Source organism: Miniopterus schreibersii, assembly GCF_964146895.1.
Source record: "Miniopterus schreibersii genome assembly, chromosome: 1".
In the NCBI taxonomy this organism is placed as follows: domain Eukaryota; kingdom Metazoa; phylum Chordata; class Mammalia; order Chiroptera; family Miniopteridae; genus Miniopterus; species Miniopterus schreibersii.
This window is the reverse complement of record NC_138101.1, coordinates 194,301,539-194,320,045: the sequence shown is the minus strand read 5'-3', so window position 1 is coordinate 194,320,045 and position 18,507 is coordinate 194,301,539. Positions and strand designations below refer to the sequence as shown.

The window sequence follows — 18,507 nt, the reverse complement described above, 5'->3', positions numbered from 1 at the left end:
ACACAACCAGTATTTTCCGTGATTTCAGTGTTTGGCATGTGAAAGGGTCAGTTTATTTTGAATGTGTAGTTATGACAGCTAAGACAGAATTTACAGTTAGTATTAATGTGGCACTTCATTTAGTATTAAAACCAAGCATTCAAAACTGGTGACTAAGAGCAATAGATAAGACTTAAGGCTCTTTCTTTCCTAATGTAAGACCATAGGTATAGGAATGTATAATTACCTAGCTACTACCCACCTACACCCTGTCTGCACCCAAGCTTTGAACTAGCCCTGTTTCCCATATTTCAAGGTTATACTTAATCTTGGACTTCTTGGATAATTTAGATTTTCTTACTTATACTCAGTGCCTTGTTGATGCTGATGTGTTTAGAATAAGAATGAAAGTTCATAATAACAATGAAGATAGTTATATTTGGATACAAATTTATTTGATTCAAAGAATTGGGCAGGGTTTCGGATTTAAAATTTAAAATATTCTGTATTTTTTCAAGCTCAACTTGTATATCAAAGTTGAAAAGAGATCCTCCACAGGAGAGCAGAGGGTAATTGCTGTCTTGACAGAGTGCATTTTTAGCTTTCTATGACCATATATTAAAAGAAAACAAGTTATATGACATAAAATTACATGAGAAGTTTAGCTAATGAGTATTTGCTAAAGGAACATTAGAAGTTGTCAGTTAGAAGAGAGTGTTAATGATTTGGGTAAAAGAGAAATTTATAAAGGAAAGCCAAGCACATTTTTCTAACTTGAAAATAATATATATTGTATGGCTAAATCAACAAATTAATAGGACTTTGAGAAAGAAAAAATAAAATGAAAGCCCCAGTTAGGATAACAGTGTCAACAATAAAATGAGAGGAATTGTACAGAAGAAGACTGATAAACATGAGTGAAAAAGTTATTTCTGTTACGTAAAAAAATTTTTTAAGTCTTATTTTACCATTATCTTTTTAGTAATAGTACTAATTCTGTTTAATGATCACAGTCAAAATGTAATTAAAATATTTTTCTATTAATCATTATGCTAATAATAGACTATTTAGATGTCAGACAGTAGGAAAATACGTTATCAAAAATAACCTAGCCCTGGCGGGCATTGCTCAATAGTTAGAGCATCACCCTGTGCACCGGAGGTCTCGGGTTCAATTCCTGGTGAAGGGCATGTACCTAGTTGCAGGCTTGATCCCCGCCACCAGTCAGGGTGCACGTGGGAGGCAACCAATCGATGTGTCTCTCTCACATCGATGTTCTCATTCTCTCTCCCCCCTCCTCCCTTCCACTCTCTCTAAAAATCAATGGAAAAATATCCTTACTTCTTGGGTGAGGATTAAAATAAATAACTGGCAGCTTGACCTTTTATTCTATAAAACCAAATTTTTCAGAAAATGCCTCTACAGAAAAATTTGAAGGTTGCAACATTACCAAAAAGGTATAATCTCTCTCCTCAAATTGGTTTTATTTTTGACATGTTTAAAAAATAAGAAACTAAAGTATATCATATATACTTTGCTGTTTTAAAAAATGAGAAAGCATTCCTTCATACAGGATATACCATAAAGCATTCCTACAGTTTTTTTGTTTGTTTTTTAAATATGTTTTTATTGATTTCAAAGAGAGGAAGAGAGAGATAGAAACATCAATGATGAGAGAGAATCATCAGCTGCCTCTTATACACCTCCCACTAGGGACTGAGCCCACAACCCAGGTATGTGCCCTGACAGAATCGAACAATGACCTCCTGGTTCATGGGTCAGCGCTCAACCACTGAACCACACTGGCCAGGCTGTTTTAAATTTTGAATGCAAAGTAAAATTATGAGCCAGCTCTTAGATCTTAGGTAATACTTGATCTAGAGTTCTTTTATATTAAGTGAGATAATTTTTTAAATCATTTAGCTAGAAATTGTATTGTTTTGTACCTTTAAGATAGAAAACAACATTCCCTATATTACCTAAATCTCAGTTACTTAAAAATTTTCCCTTAAAGTTTTGTGTTTATGTGGCTCTGTTTCCTTTCATTATTCAAAATACCGAGTTTGGGTTACTTGGCCATTTGTTTCTTGCACTCCATGTAGGCCTTATCCTTTCTCCATACCCATGATACTGTTGTTAAGGTTTATAACAGACCATACTTCAACATAATTTTTACCTCATTTCCATGGGAAGGAGAATATTTGGTCACTTAGGAAGGTATTTTATACCATAAAACTTAAAAGCTCAGGTGCTGGAACCAGACAAACTGGATTTCAGTCCTCCAGTACCATGTTTTAACTTGTATAATACTCTGAGGCATCTATTGTGTGTAATGAATTAGCATCTCTCCTATGCATCCAGCATGATACTACTTATGAATCCTTTTGGAGAGAATCAAGAAAATAGTCACCAAAATTATTTTCTGTGATTCATACAGTCTCCCAGTTAAGAAAGGCTGTAAGACTAGCCCATTGGCAATTTGAGGGTGGGACCATATTGTTCTCATCTTTGCATTCCCAATACCTGGCACATAGTAGGCACTCAGTAAGTGGTTTGGATGAATTAATGAAAGTTTAAAGCCAAGTTTTTAAAAGGAGACAAATTCTATTAAGGGAGGCTGGGACCTTAAAACTAAATATGCCCTTCAAGGTGGAGAGGTGATTTAATAGTTTCAAGAGCATCATAAAAAGAGGCATTATAGGCAGACAGCAAGAGTGGTTTGGCAAGTGGATAAAAGGGAGGCTTCCTGGCCTACACCGAGAATGCGTTTTATTCATACAAGTAGGCAGTTACTATTAGGTGAATTAACAGGTAATGGGGCTGGCATTTTCGGACCAGATTTAACTTCACGTGATTTCCTACATAACAGATAGAATATACATTTATTTCTTTTCCCTCCAAAGCCCTAATGTTACAGTACAGGAATAAAACAAGTGTAAACCCTCAAGGACAAAGATAACTGAGAAGAAAACAACAGTGGAAAAAAGGGTATAGAAATGATTAGAAGCTGGAAAGCAGATAAATAACTGATTACTTCTTTGTTACTTAACAAAGAAGAGAGATATATAACTCTATAGCCTTTAAAGGGTCTACTGAAAAGAAAGGCAATTCACAGAGGGTACTAAGTACTCTGAAAATCAGGAATAAGCATGGCGTAGAACTAAAAAGAGACATTTAATTTTAAGTCACCTTTATGTATGGTGTTAGAAAGGGATGGGGTTTTGTTTCACTCCATGTGATGTAGTTTCTGAGTACTCTATTAAACAATGCATTTCCCCTCCCTAATTTGTACCACTTCTTATTAAGTTCCCATGTATATGTATGGGTCAGTACTTTCATTTTGTTTCAGTGGCTCATTTGTCTGTTCTTAACCAGTATCACTTGTAGCCAGGTGGCAAATCCTGACCTGTCCTTTCATTTCCCTTCTCCACCCCCATGTCCCCAACTAAACACAAGAGGCCTGAGATTTGTTTTCTAAGGAAATTGAACTAGAAAGATTCCAAATCTGGAAATAGCTACAAAGGGGTGGGGTGGAGTAGGGTGGTGAGGTACAAGGTTGAAGTCTGGAATTATGTGAACACCTACAAACTAAATAGTAAAATCATCCCCTTGCCTTCCCCTAGTCCAAGCCAGGCAGATACAAGACAATAAATTAGAGCTCTAGAAATGGTAATAGCCCATAGGTACTGGTGTTTTGGAGCTCCACAATAAAGTTATGTTCAGGAGTTACACAATGAAAAAGCCAGTTAGCCTCCTGTTCTATAAAGAAGAATACAGTAGTTCCCCCTTATCCACCATCTCAGTGCCATTCTGAGTAGTATAAAATACTGTTCCATCCTGCTCCGTCCCATCCAGGACATGAATCATTCCTTTGTCCAGTGGCTCCACGCTGTGTATGCTATCCACCCATTAGTCACTTAGTAGCCACTTTGGTTATCAGATTGACGGTCTTAGTGCACAGAGCTTACATTCAAGTAATCCTTATCAGAGCCCAGTGCTGTCACAGAGCCTATGTCATTCACCTCACTTCATCTCATCACGTAAGCATTGTATCATTTCACATCACAGAAAGGGTGAGTATAGTATAATAAAATATTTTGAGAGAAACCACGTTCACATAACTTTTATTACAGTATTCTGTATTATACTATACAGAATATTGTTCTATATTATTATAACTTGTTAATCTCTTACTGTGCCTAATATATAAATTAAATTTTATTACAGGGATGTATATATAGGAAAAAACATAGTATATATAGTGTTCGGTACTGTCTGGTTTCAGATATCAATTGGGGGCATCCCCCATGGATAAACGGGGGACTACTACAGTCAGCAATCCTGCTTGTGCAGCAGAGCTTCCAAATAACTGTTTACTGCGTCACTCTTAAATATGAAAACCCATATAAGGCTCACTGGACATTTGAGAAAGACTTCCCAACTGAGACAGATTAGAACAAAAAGAGCAAAGTACTAGAACTAAGAATCAGACCGTGACTGAAGCAGAAAAAGTATTCAATAGAATAAAAATATTGTTATATAAAAAAACATTATACTGACTTGAGACATAAATAGAATGCTATAAAAGTAAAAATGGGAGCTCTTGGAAATAAGGCAGCAAATATGAAATATATAATAGGATTGAAAGGTAGAATTAAAGTAGGAAAGTAAAACAGATGGACAGCAGTGGGGGCAAATAAGAAAACTATAGTATTTATCTAGAAGGTATAACATCTTAACAGATAGTGGTTTTAGAAATGTACACCAGAGAAAATGGAAGAGAAGACAGTATTTAGCCCAGCCGGGCGTGGCTCAGCGGTTGAGCATTGACCTGGGATCCAGGCGATCGTGGTTCAATTCCTGGTCAGGGCACATGCCCAGGTTATGGGGCTCGATCCCCAGTCGGGGGCATGCAGGAGGCAGCCGATCAATGACTCTCTCCCTCTCCTTTCCTCTCTCTGAAATCAATAAAGATATATATATTTTTTTAAAAGACAGTATCTGAAGAAGAATACAAGAAATAATGCCCAAACTAAAAGAATATATTAAAAAGTGTCTTCCCTTTCGCTCGTGAACACCAGAAAAAAAGAAGATTCTGAAATGTTGCAAAGAGTAAAAAATTAGGTTCCTTACAAAGAAATGGGAATCAGAATGGTATTGAAATTTTCAATAGCAGCAACTGAATACTACAGTACAGTGGTATAGTGCCTTCAAAAAGCTGTTGGAAAATTATTTTAAACACAAAATTCTGTACTCAGCCAAACTGTCAGTCAAGTGTATGTCTAAATAAAGGCATTTTTCAGTCTTGCCTCAAAAAACTTACCTTCCCTGCACCCCTACTCAGGAAGTTACTGAGGATGCATTTCACTAAGTGATGAAGTAAACCAGTTAACACAGAAGTACGGGATCCAGAAAATGGTGTCCAACACAGGAAAGAAGAAAGGGAAATCCTGCTTACTAGCTGTGCAGTAGGTCTAGTGGGTATCCAGTCTAGACTGCACTAGGGGTGTAAAAGGCTCCCTCTGGAAGAAATCAATTACCTGAATGCTGTTTGAATACTAAGTGACAAGTGACATTGAAAGATTTCATGGATCTTTTGGTGCCTTTATGAAGAATTAGCAGTAGATGTATAGAAAACAAAGTGGAAAAAGAAGAAATTAATATCTCCAAATTTTTTTAAAAATTACATATGGAAGAAAATGTAATTCTAGTAAATTGCTTGACTCAGCTGTAAGCAATATTTAAATAGTTGTCATAATGTTAACACTGAATATTGATTTAATAAAAATTATATGCAGAGAGGTAAATACCAAAAGAGGTAAAAAATTGACAGTAGTGCCTCTAGGGAGCAGGAATGGAACTGGAAAAGAGAGAGGGGCAGGGAGTTTTGTTTTAAGATAAGCTTTTTATTACTACTAGGTATGAGACTTTAAATTATGAATCATATACTGCTTTGATCACAAATTAATTTTTAAAAAATATATCTTTATTGATTTCAGAGAGAGGAAGGGAGAGGGGGAGAGAGAGTTGAAACATCAATGATGAGAGAGTCTTCATTGATTGGCTGCCTCTTGCATGTCCCTGACTGGGGATCGAGCCCGCAACCAGGCCATGTGACCTGACTGGGAATCAAACCTCGATCTTCTAGGTCCTAGGTCGTTGCTCAACCACTAAGCCACGCCCGATTGGGTGACAAATTAATTTTTATGATAAACATAGGACATCGGGACTCAGAAGAACCAGAGAGACCTAGATAGGCCACAGTCTTAAAGAACTAGGGAATGGAATCATATCCATCAAGAATGTTAACTAATGAGATCATGCTTATAATTTTAATTTACAAAAGGGCTTTTACTTTCTCTCATTTGGTCATCCAGACAACCTATGAGTATGATAGGGCTCAGAGATTAATAACTAGCCTTTTCCCAAGCTTTTAAGTGATGAAGTTGTTACTCATACCAGCTCTTCTGACTCCAAGCCCAGGGATTGAGGCAAAGTGAGAAAGGAGAGCAGTATGAGAACCAGTTTCCAGGGATGAGGGTGGGAGACCACTATGGCCTCGTTGTAGGAACAAAACAGCAGGCTAGTGATTGAAGTGTGAACTCAGGAATCTCAGCCAGGAGGCTAATTTGTGCTAAACCACTTGGGGTGGTGGGGCTAAGCACTTCCGGGAGGGAAATGCGTGTCTAGCTAGGACCAGGAATCTAACCTTAGATCATAGTTCGATGCTCAACCGCTGAGCCACGCCAGCCAGGCTCAGCTGCAGATTTTAATTTTTCATCTTAATCTAAAGTATTTTTCATTCTAGAATAAGGAATTTATAACTTTAATTCCAAAATGAATTCTAATGCCTTGCCCATATTTTTAGTCATAATGCGTGTGATATTTTATTTTATTGAATTGAAAATCTAACAGAACTGAAAGCAATAACCTACTTTTTTCCGTTAGCAGCTTGGTCAGATTCCAAGTGTGTGACTTGAAACAAATAGCAAAGACTAACTGTCTTCACTCACTAATCCATTATGTCTTCCCATCCTCTCCATTGTCCCCATGTTGACAACTCTTCCTTCTATCTTAGTTCATTGAACTGGCAGTTCATTTTACTTCTGTCTGTAACTGTTTCCTCTTCAGCAAATTCTGACTGAATATACTCCCCAGAGAATAATGGAGCTAAGTTAAAGACAATTATCAACAGATCAGAGTAGTAAATGTAGGTTTCAGTTAAACATGCAACATAGATGAAGAATTAATCTCAGTTTCAGGAATGGTATTTCAAATGACTCAAGTTATACATCTCAAATAATGAAATTTAGCACTTAATTATTTTTACTCAAAATTATGATGTTGTAAAGTATAATGTTTAATTGCATGTTTTATTTTAGAATTGGAATTATGTTTTATATAGACTACACTCCACCTCTGACCCCCTGCTCACACTTTTATGTTGGAATATCTTTGCCTTTGATCACTAAATGTCCAAATTCTACCCTACCCTTTAAAACTAAACTCATATATGACTTCCTTTGCGGTGTCGTAGGCATTCCAAATTATTTTCTTCTTCCTGCAAACTTCTGAAACACTTATTTTATTTTAGGTTTTTACGTCTTCTAACTTGTTTTGGAATTACCTGTGAACCTGTCTCATTTTCTCTCTCAACTAGTGTATTATATACTCCCTAAAGACAAGATAAAAATTTTGGTCATGTTTGAATCACCCTAAGAACCTAATACAGTGCTTTGCTCTTAGTAGACTCTCAGTTACATATTTTGAATTATCTTTAATACCTATGAAAACCAAGTAACATTTCTTTTTTTAAAATGGGGGGGGGTAATTAATGTTTAACCCTAGAAGTTGCAATATAATGAAAACACTGAGCCTAAATCTAGGAGATAAATATGAAGTATTATTTATAAAAGTAAGTTTAGATGTCGTCTAAATGGTGTATAACTCTCTATCTTTAAACTCAATTTTAAGTTAAGTTTAAAATAAAATTGTCTCATCAACTCTTTACTTTGTTGATCCATTGATATGAAATAGAGTATCAATTGGATTTAAAATATTCGTCGAAGTCAGTCAAGGCTGTTTATCTTTGAAGCCAAAAAGGTTTAATCCAAGGACAATCCTTTTGTACTCATTTATAATTTAGATTTTAAAAACTAATTATGTATTTAAAATTTCAATAATAAAAATGTATTTATAGTAAAACATAATTTAGAATGTTAAAGTAACTTGGAAACTTTTATTCTAAATCAGGCATTTTTTTTTACTTCATTTTTGTCCTGTTTGATTGATCAAGGAAAAATGAAATTGTAAAAGGTTGCTGCCATTGTTTGTTTCTTGTCTATTGAAGGTACTGTATTTATTCACCCTTATTTGAAAATGTAAAAGTGAGTATAAATTAGTGTTACAGCTTGTTATATGACTTTGTAAAGGTAAATGTTTATTAGGCAATTTGTAGCCATAGCAAGAAGTGTTATCTCTAAAATAGGTACAGTTCATTTATAGTAGAGTCTATTGAACGTCTTTTATTTCTTTTTATTTAATTAGAAATCTCTCCACAATAAGCAAAACCTTTTCCTTGTTGTACTGAAATTCTAAGGATGGCAAAGGAGGAAAATAATGAAATAGAGGAAGACTTGTTCTATTTTGTTTTTCCCCCAGCCCAAATTGTGTTTATTATAGTTAAGGTCTGAGAAATTGGATTTAATTTGAACATGACAGACATTAATATAATCAGATAAAAGATGAAATACTGTACAGTACTCAGGTCAGTATGGATATGAATACAAAACTTTGAACAACATAGTACTACTAATTTTAAAAAGTACATTGAGCACTGGTTATTTTCCATTGCTTTCTAGGGAGAGTGGGGGGGGGGCGGGGAAGGGAAAGGGAAAGAAACATCAGTGTGAGAGACACATCAATTGGTTGCCTTCTGCATGGGCCCCAAGTGGGGCCGGGGATTGATCCTTCAACTGAGGTACCTGCCCTTGGCCGACATCAAATCCGGGACCACATAGTCCATAGGCATAGGCCAATGCTCTAACCACTGAGCCAAACCGGCTAGGGCAACAGTGCCCAAATTTAATGATGTTTTTATAAATACGAACTTTGGGGTCATGTCTTTGTTTCAGTCCTGGCTCTGCCACATACTAACCATATAAATTCTACCTGGGTTCCACAACTTGGAGCTCATTTCTTCTTCATAGAAATGCAAGCAGCACACATTATGCCTGGCTTATAGTTGGCAGGGCCTTAATAAGTGTTTTAAAAACTGAATTGCGTTAACTCCTTAGTAAAAAATTTCTATAAAGGTAAGAACTGAGTTATTTTCTTTATACATCATTTGAAAGCATGGATCAAAATTCCCAAAGTCTAAAAAAAATTAACCAGATTCAGGCTTTTTTTGTGTTTTTTTTAAATCCTCATCCAAAGATATCTTTTCCATTGCTTTTCAGAGAGAGTGGAAGGGGGGAGAGGGAGAAACATTGTTGTGAAAGAGACACATTGATTGGTTGCCTCCCACACATACCCTTGGCTAGAATTGAACCTGGGACCTTTCAGTTCAGTCTCACTCTCTAACCACTTAGCCAAACCGGCTAGGGCAGGCCTTTTAACAACAAGAATGCAGGCCCTGGCTGGTGTGCTTCAGTTGGTTGAGCGTAGTCCCATGCATCAAAAGGTTGCAGGTTCCATTCCCAGTCAGGGCATATGCCTGTGTTGTGGGCTCAATCTCCAGTAGGGGGCGTGAAGGAGGCAGCCAATCGGAGTTTCTTACATTGATTTTTCTCTCCCTTTCCCTTCTCTAAAATCAATTAAAAAATTTTTTTAAAAGCAATGATACCTATAATTATAATTTCAGGGAACATTCAGTTTTAGATGGCAAAACAGGGCCATAAATAATCGTCCATAGACCCCTGGCTGGTGTGGCTCAGTTGAGCATTGTCCTGTGCACCAAAAGGCTGCTGGTTTGATTTCTGGTCAGGGCACATGCCCAAGTTGTAGGCTCAGTCCCTGGTAGAGCATGTGCAGGAGGCAGTCGTTCGCACATCAGTATTTTTCTCTCTCCCCCTTTCCGTTCCTTTTTCTCTAAAAATCAATAAAAAAATTTTTTAAAACATCCATAGAGCTTTTTCCATGGTAGTGGACTCTTTGGTCTAAACTCCCATTTTGATTCAATTATAGTCCCTTTTCTCTTAGAAACACTGACAAATGGCCTTACTGTTGCCTTTTCCTAAAGCCCAACTTATTTATATTTTTCTGACTCTACCATAGTCAAATTTTACATATTATACCTTTCATCGCCAAGAAGTACAAAAGCTATGTAATCTAAGATGCAGGTTATTTGGTATAAGAAAAACAGGATTGGGGGAGGGTATTAGTGACTGAGGAGGGAAAATGAAGACAGAGGGAAGACCTCTGGATTACAGAAGTAGCCAGGCTTTTCAAACTCAGTATTGAGTTTGGAGTTAAAGTTTCTGCCTTAAAACCAGATATTACACTTATCTCTTAAAATATCCAAAGTAGAAGGACTGATCAGACAAAAACATTTTGTCTACTTTTGGTTTAGGAGGTGGCTGAAATAAATTATTCTAAGAATTTAGATAGATTAGTAATGATATTATTTAGCTATTGCTGTGTGCAAGACACTGGGTTACTCTCTTTTCGTGGAATACGTCACTTAATCTTTACAGTAACCTATATGGTAGCTACTATCATTTTTTCCATATTAGAGATGAGGAAACAATATCCTTAAGTTGTTACTTCCCCGAGGTGACTTCTGGTGATCCAAAGATGGACTTCAAAACAAGAATTTATACTCAGTAGCTAAGTTTTCTGTATACTGTTTGCACTATAAAAGACTTTAGATAGTATGTTCGGTAGAATTCATAAACCATCTCCCATAGCAACTTTAAATTTGGATGAATTTATTTCAAAAAGCTGTTTATGTGCATTGAAAAAAGAGAATGATACAGAAACACAGCCCAAGGTGTATTTTCACCTCCTACCATTCCTTTCCCCAAATCCTTATTGATGATATACTTTGAATAGTTTGCGTTTCCTTACAAACCTTTATATGTGCCGAATGTGTGTGTATTTCACATGCATATCTTGTTCTTTTGTAGTATAAAGAGCACCACACTATACACTTTATTCTGTGGGTCTTTTTCATACTTAATGAAAATATTGTCACCTGGGATTACATCCAGAAAGTGTTAAGGCCAAGATTTGAATCTCCTGTCTCTGACTCCCCCCCATTTGACAGGAGAGAGAATATGATCTTGGGGAAGAAATCATCTGTGAGATGCATTGTTTTGAAGGGAGCATATGATCACGTGTAAGAGATAACCAGTAGATACCAAAAAGTTTTCTGAAAACCGTAATATGTCTCTACCCACAAAAGCTTTGCATTTTTCTTTTATTATTATAATGGAATTAAGGATGCTAACTTAACTGTTTTTTCACTAGTGGGAAAATGGTTTTAGGGTAGTAAACAGGCAGAGGTGTAAATGGATATTTTTTATTTTTAGATAAAGAGCTGTGAACCTCTGAGTTTTTCACATGCTAAGTACTAGGATCGTTTTTTATTGTACAATTTAATAAATTTTCTGTGAGAGGAAAGTGCACAATACATTTAGGTTGTCACTGACTGTTTCCTTTATGATCTTTGATTTGATTTGCTCTCTTGACTACTCCCTTCCTGCCCTCTTCCATCTCCTGCAAATCCCAGTGCTTGCTTTTGAATCGAAATACACCAGTACAGTGGGTACCTCATTAAGGAAGCAATTATAGAATTAGCTGCTGCTTATTTACTGTTTATCATAAGTCAAAACAGTGTACTAATGTTATGTGTATATATATATATTTTTACCCTCAAAATAACCTGATGAAGTAAATTTTGAGGATTAGGAAACATTCTTCAGGTGAGGAAACAGGCAAAGTTGTATACGTCACTCAGCTAAAAGGAATTGGACTTGGGCCTCTGGTCAGTTTGACTCTAGAGGTGTATTTTGCATGTCTTACAACAGGGTGCCTGCACATAAGAACCTGTGTTCACTTTCAAGGAATTCAGGCATCCTGTAGGTTTCGGATCCCCTGAGTTACACTGTAGTGGAGGCTTATTTATGATGCCTGTGCCAGAGAACTGTCATCCCCATGAATGCTTCTCCTTTTCATTAAGCTGCTCTCACCTCCCAAAACGCTCAAGCATAAATATTAAAAATTCTGTGTTAGGGAACATTAATTTATAAAGTAAACATTAAAGAAATATAAATCTGTATTCAATTAAGAATCTTAAGGGTTCTTAAACTTAGTGTTTTTGTTTCCTTTCATGGCTTAAGAGAAATCTTCATCTTTATCAATGGTTGTCTTTGCACTTTGGCCTCCTCCTTTGTCTGCTAAGTTAAAAGTTATTCCCTAGAAGTTTCCAGCTTCTCTCTCATCTTTATCTGCTTTTCCCTCTCACACAGCTTGGGAAAAGCTCTAAGGATAAAGAGTGCAAGCAATCAGTGTAGATTTTCACACACAAGCAGAGTAAATCTCACTGATTGCTACTTTCCCATCAGAAGGGAGCAGTGTTCTCAAAGTAGAGGAACTTCTCACTTTCTTTCCAGTATTTGCTGGATTTTCTGGTCAGTGATTGATTTTATACTGAGCCCTGAGGGAAGGAACTCACAGCAACTTCCATAGTCTGTTGTTTGTTTGTTTTTATTATTATTTGACTTTCTGAACAGTTAGTATATTCACATAGAACAGTATTCAAAAGGTATAAAAGGGTACTCAGCAAAGTCTCCTGTCCTCCCAACTTTTTGTCCTCCAACCACTCAGATCCTCTTCACATAGGCAGCCAGTGTTATCAGTGTCTTTTATATTCATCTATCCAGAGAATTTCTCAGAACATAACTTTTAAAATATATTGAAAGGGAGCATAGAAAGATACTTGGAACAGATCTATAATATTAGTAATGCCTTCTGGCATTTATCTGTTGCAAGGAAATCTTATAAGACTATTTAAAGGGGCAGAAATTTAAAAGATATACTTCCATGTAGATAAAACTATGTTACACTTTGACTCTACCTCTATATTATACCTCTCTACCCAACAGGGACAACCAAATTGTGAACATAATCCAAAAGGTATGAGAACTAAAACCCAGGAAAACTCAGCCTACTTTTTTTTCATAGTAAAAACAGATTTAATCTAGGTTTCTTTTTTTCCAGCTTTATTGAGATATAATTAACATAATATTGTGTAAGTTTACAGTGTACAATGTAACTATTTGATACATGTATGGATTGTGAAATGTTTACCATAATAAGGTTAGTTAACACATGCTTTAACTCATATAATATTTTGTTGTTGTTACGGTGAGAGCTCATAGTGACACTCAAGTGTACAATACAGTATTGTTAACTATAGTCACCATGCTGTACATTAGATCCCTGGACTTTTTACCACTTGTAACTGGAAGTTTGTACCCTTTTGACAATGTCTCCCATTTTCTCCACCCCTCAGCTCCTGTAAACCACCATGCTACTCTATTCTATGAGTTTGATGTTTTTAGATTTCACATATAAATGAGACCATGCAGTATTTGTCTTCTTCTATCTGACTTATTTCGCTTAAAATAATGCAGTTGGGTCCATCCATGTTGTCACAAATGGCAGGATTTTCATTTTATGGCTGAATAATACTCCATTTTATATATACAGGGTGGGACAAAAGTGGGTTTACAGTTCACATGAAAAATAATACGATAATAAATAATACAAAAATAAACACTATTTTGCGTGCTCATAACTGTTAACGTACTTTTGCCCCACCTAGTATAACACATTTTCCTTATCTGTTCGTCTGTTGATGGACACTGGGGTTGTTTCCATGTGTTGGCTACTATGAATAATGGTGCAGTGAATGTGGGAGTGCAGATATCTCTTTGAGATAGTGATTTTATCATCTTCTGATATATATATACCTGGAAGAGGGATTGCTAGATCATATTGTAGTTCTATTTTTAATTTGAGGAACTGTCATACTGTTTTCTGTAGTGACTATCAATTTACATTTCCACTAACAGTGCACCAGGGTTCCCTTTTCTCCATATCCTCAACAACACTATCTCTTGGCTCTTTGATGATAGCCATTCTGACAGGTGAGATTATATCTCATTGTAGTTTTGATTTACATTTCCCTGATGAGTAGTGATGTTGAGCACCTTTTCATGTACTTGTTGGCCATTTGAATGTCTTTGGAAAAATGTCTTTTCAAGTCTTCCGCCCATGTTTTCAGATTGTTTGTTTGCTATTGAGTTGTATCAGTTTCTTATATATTTTGGATATTAATCCCTTATTTGATATGTGGCTTGCAAATATTTCTCCCATTCTGTAAAGTTGCCTTTCATTTTGCTGATTGTTTCTTTTTCTCTACAGAAGCATTTTTAGCTTGCTGTCCCATTGGTTGATTTTTGCTTTTAGTATCCTATCCAATAAGTCATTGTCAAAACCAACTTCAGGAAGCTTTTTTCTGAAGTTTTCTTCTAAGAATTTTATAGTTTCGAGTCTTGCATTAAGTTCATAATCCATTTTGAGTTAATTTTTATGCGTGATATAACGATTCAATTTCAGTGGAGGGGATGGATTTGAAATAAGAATAGAGTGGTCAGCAATTGATGGTAGCTTGGATATGGGCTTTGGGAGAAGGAATCAATAATAGTGCTCAGGTTTCTGGCTTTGGTGACTAGGAAGAGAGATAACCAGTCTTTATTTTTATTTATTTACTTATTTTATTGACTTGAGAGAGAGAAATATCAGTTTGTTTTTCCACTTACTTATGCTTTCATTGGTTGCTTTTTGTATGTGCCCTGACCAGGGATTGAACGTGCAATCTTGGCATATCCAGATGACACTCTAACCAACTGAGCTACCTGGCCAGGGCTAGATATCCTTCTTTAAAACCAGGATTAGCCCTAGTCGGTTTTGCTCAGTGGTTACAGCATCGCCCTGTGGACTGAAGGGTCCCAGGTTCGATTCTGGCCAAGGGCACGTACCTTGGTTGCAGACTCAGTTGACAGCCCTGGTCGGCCCATGAGTGGGAGGCAACCAATTGATGTGTCTCTCTTACATCAATGTTTCTCTCTCTCTCTCCCTTCCACTCTCTGAAAAGCAATGGCAAAAATATCCTCAGGTGAGGATTTAAAAACACACACCCAGATGCTGTTTTTACATAGGTGGTAGTTAAGCTAACTCTCCCCTGTCATCTACTTGATTTTTTCCCTTACTTTTTTTATATAATTTTTTAAAAAATTCTCACCGAGGATATTTTTTCCATTGCTTTTCAGAGACAGTGGAAGGGAGGCTGGGGGGAGGGGACATCAGTGTGAGAGAGGCACATCAATTGGTTGCTTCCTGACCATGGAGAGCCTGTTGTAACCAAGGTGTGTGCCCTTGGCCAGAATCGAACCTGGGACCCTTTAGCCCACAAGCCGACACTCTATCCACTGACCCAAACTGGCCAGGGCTAGCTGATTTTCTTTAAATATAGAACGGGGGGAGAGGGGGACTCCGAAAAAATAAAAAATAAATAAATAGATAAAAAAATAAAGAACGTACTAATTTTCCTAGTTATATTTCATCTTCATTTTGACCCGTCATTTTAGGCAATTATAATCATGTTATCCAGTGTGGTGTTGACTGTTTCCCAGTTTTCGGGTACCTGGAGATTTTGAAGCATTCTTTCCACATCTTCCAAGTTCTTGATAAACATCACAAAAGCGGAGACTCTCCAGTCCATCCCCCAGCTTAATCAGTGCTACTTACAAATGGTTCTGTTAACCATTGTTCTGTCATCCATCTGCATCTCTTCTTCATATCTGCAAAGATCTCATTTTTACATTCAACAGATTTTTATTCAGCACCGACCATGTGCAAGCAGGTGCTAGAGATAGAGTGAAGACAGCAGTCCCTGTTTTGTGGAGCTAACAATCTAGAGATAGCAGTAAATATTTTGTTAAATGTTCTGAAGAAATTGGGTTACACGATTCTCTGTGTTATTCTCCTAAACTGGTATCATATCAGAAAAGGGAATAATGAAGCATTACTTTTTGCAGACTTTATATTGGCTGCTAATGAACTAGCATCTGAAAATGGGATTCATTACCTTTCTCTTTTCTCCTTTCATGATTTTACAGTAATTTTGAGCTTTGGAAGTTTTTGGAGTTCATTGATGTACTTTCTTTTGGCTGTATCTTTTACAACTCTGAGCTCATTAGAGAGCAGCCTTTTTAGCCACATTTTTGTTGGTGGTGGTATAAACACCACCCCCACATACAGACACACATTATCAGGGTCCTTTTTTATTTTTTAGTAAACTTAGTTATGAAGAATTTCTGTCCAACTTTAGCCATTTTCTCTTCCACAATCTTTGTTGCTCAGATTTTATTTATATTTTATCTTTGTATTTTGAAATGATCTTTCCTAAGGAAAATGGCTGACTAGCCTCAGATTTTCTTTCCTTTGAGTTCTTAAGGTGCCATAGTCACTTTCTCCAGGATCCTGGTCCTTCTCACTTAAACTACTTAATTCCCTTTAATTCACCAGAATTAATCCCAGAGGAGCATAAAACTGCAAAATTTTAACGGTATTCTGAGGGATTAAACTATCAGAGTACAAATTGTTTTTTTATTAGAATGATACAAAGAGCAGATGTCCTCATAGGTCATAGGAGATAGCTCACCTGTCGCCTTTGCAAGTGTGGATTCTTATTATCAGTCATTTGTCATCCATGTCCTTCCTCTGACCAATTCCCACAACTGTATCATTTCTACCTACTTTTCTTTCCCCTTTGGTTCAATGGCCTCCACTATAGTGTCATATTCATATTGTGGGATTTTCACATAGATATTCATTTTCTTAAACAGTTGTGAGGATTCCCTATCTTTTTCTGTGGATCTGTCTCTGTGGAACAGCAGATTTCCTATAGAAGTCATAGTCTGTTGTTACTTATTATTACCCCATCCCACCAAATCTTGGTGATTTCCATGAGATTTTATTTATCTTCTTGTTCTTTTTTACTATTGCTACTTTTAAGTATAGTGTCTAACACACTAATGTTCATTAAGTAATTTTTATGATTAATCTCAAGAAGTATTTGCCTTCTCTTTTAGGCTGTGAGGATATCATTGCTGAGAGCATCTCATTAGATACCTTAATTGCCATCCTCAAGTGGAGTTCTCATCCATATGGCTCTAAATGGGTGCACCGACAAGCTTTACATTTCCTCTGTGAGGAATTTTCCCAGGTCATGACTTCGGATGTTTTTTATGAGCTCAGCAAAGACCATCTGCTTACTGCTATCCAGTCTGACTACCTACAGGTAATCATTTATACACCTCTCAGATTCATTGTCATTCATATGTGCACCAAGAAACCCATCTGTACTCTATTATTGTCCCATCTAGGGATATCAACCCACCCAGGAATGCCCTCTTCACGTTTGTACAACAAAGCCTTCTGCTCTCTGGCCCTTCTTGCATTCTGCTGCTGACTCAACATTGTGAACTATTCCTGGGTCCTGGCCAACCACACCAAAGGGATTGAGGCAGTAGGCAGGGTCAGAAGCATATCCCAACAGTGATTTTCTTGGTTTCTACTAATAGTAAATTCACTATACCAGTTTCTTATTTTTGGTGGAGTATGAGATACTTAGACTGTAGCTTAAGCAGCACAAAGTAGAATAATAATTTCTGATCTACTCCAGTGCTCATAAAAACTCTATATATGTGTACTGCCAGAGTACAATAATGTTTTCAACTACTTATTTTTAATCAGAAGCAGTTTTAGCAGATTCTGTGTTCTTGACTTACATATCCGTCTAATTTGGTAATTAAAACTAACAGTAGATTTAAAATAGGGCAAAAATATTTTTAGGTGAGATGTGTTCAAGCTTAATTTTCTTTTGTATTGGTTGTATGAATTTTATACTGAAAATTATATAACAGTTTTTATGTTACGGAGACAAAAATCCATTGAGCCATTTCCTATTTTTTTTCATACTTGTACTAGGGAAGTTATAAAATGCTTTCATCTTAGTCAGAAGTGCAGTGAAGAGTTAAATAATCCACTTAGTATCTTTGCTTTGATTGCAGTACAAATGTCATATTGGATTTGATTTATTTAGGATCTGTGTTTATTAACCTTATTTTACTGTCCTGATCCAGACTGCGTGCATTATGGGAGTTAGAATTTGTCACTGCTCTCAGATTATTGTCTTTAGAAGCTTTGTATTTCTTCTTAGAAAGTAAAAACCTTGGAGAGCAGCCTAGATTTGCTTTAATATTTTAGATAATATATGAAGAAATGAGCGGGCATGTTGGCATTTCTCAAATTGTGCTTAAAGGGTCTTTGACCAATCAGTAGAATACCTTGTGGGAATTGTTCCTGCAGGAGATAGTAGCCACTCTGCATCCGTATACTTTGACTTTTATTTATCTCCATCTTGTCCCCAAAAGAATGTAAGGTAGCTGTATAAAG

At 36.4% G+C, this 18,507-nt stretch overlaps 1 protein-coding gene across 2 annotated transcripts in view; it reads left to right on the top strand.

The window, feature by feature from the left end:
• Positions 1-18,507, top strand: part of BTBD7 (BTB domain containing 7) — a 62,635-nt gene that overhangs the window by 21,682 nt on the left and 22,446 nt on the right. For both annotated transcript variants that reach the window (XM_081128489.1, XM_081128488.1), the window contains one exon: positions 17,142-17,350. In XM_081128489.1, the coding sequence (XP_080984615.1) occupies positions 17,142-17,350 (209 nt within the window). The remainder of the gene's footprint in view (positions 1-17,141; positions 17,351-18,507) is intronic.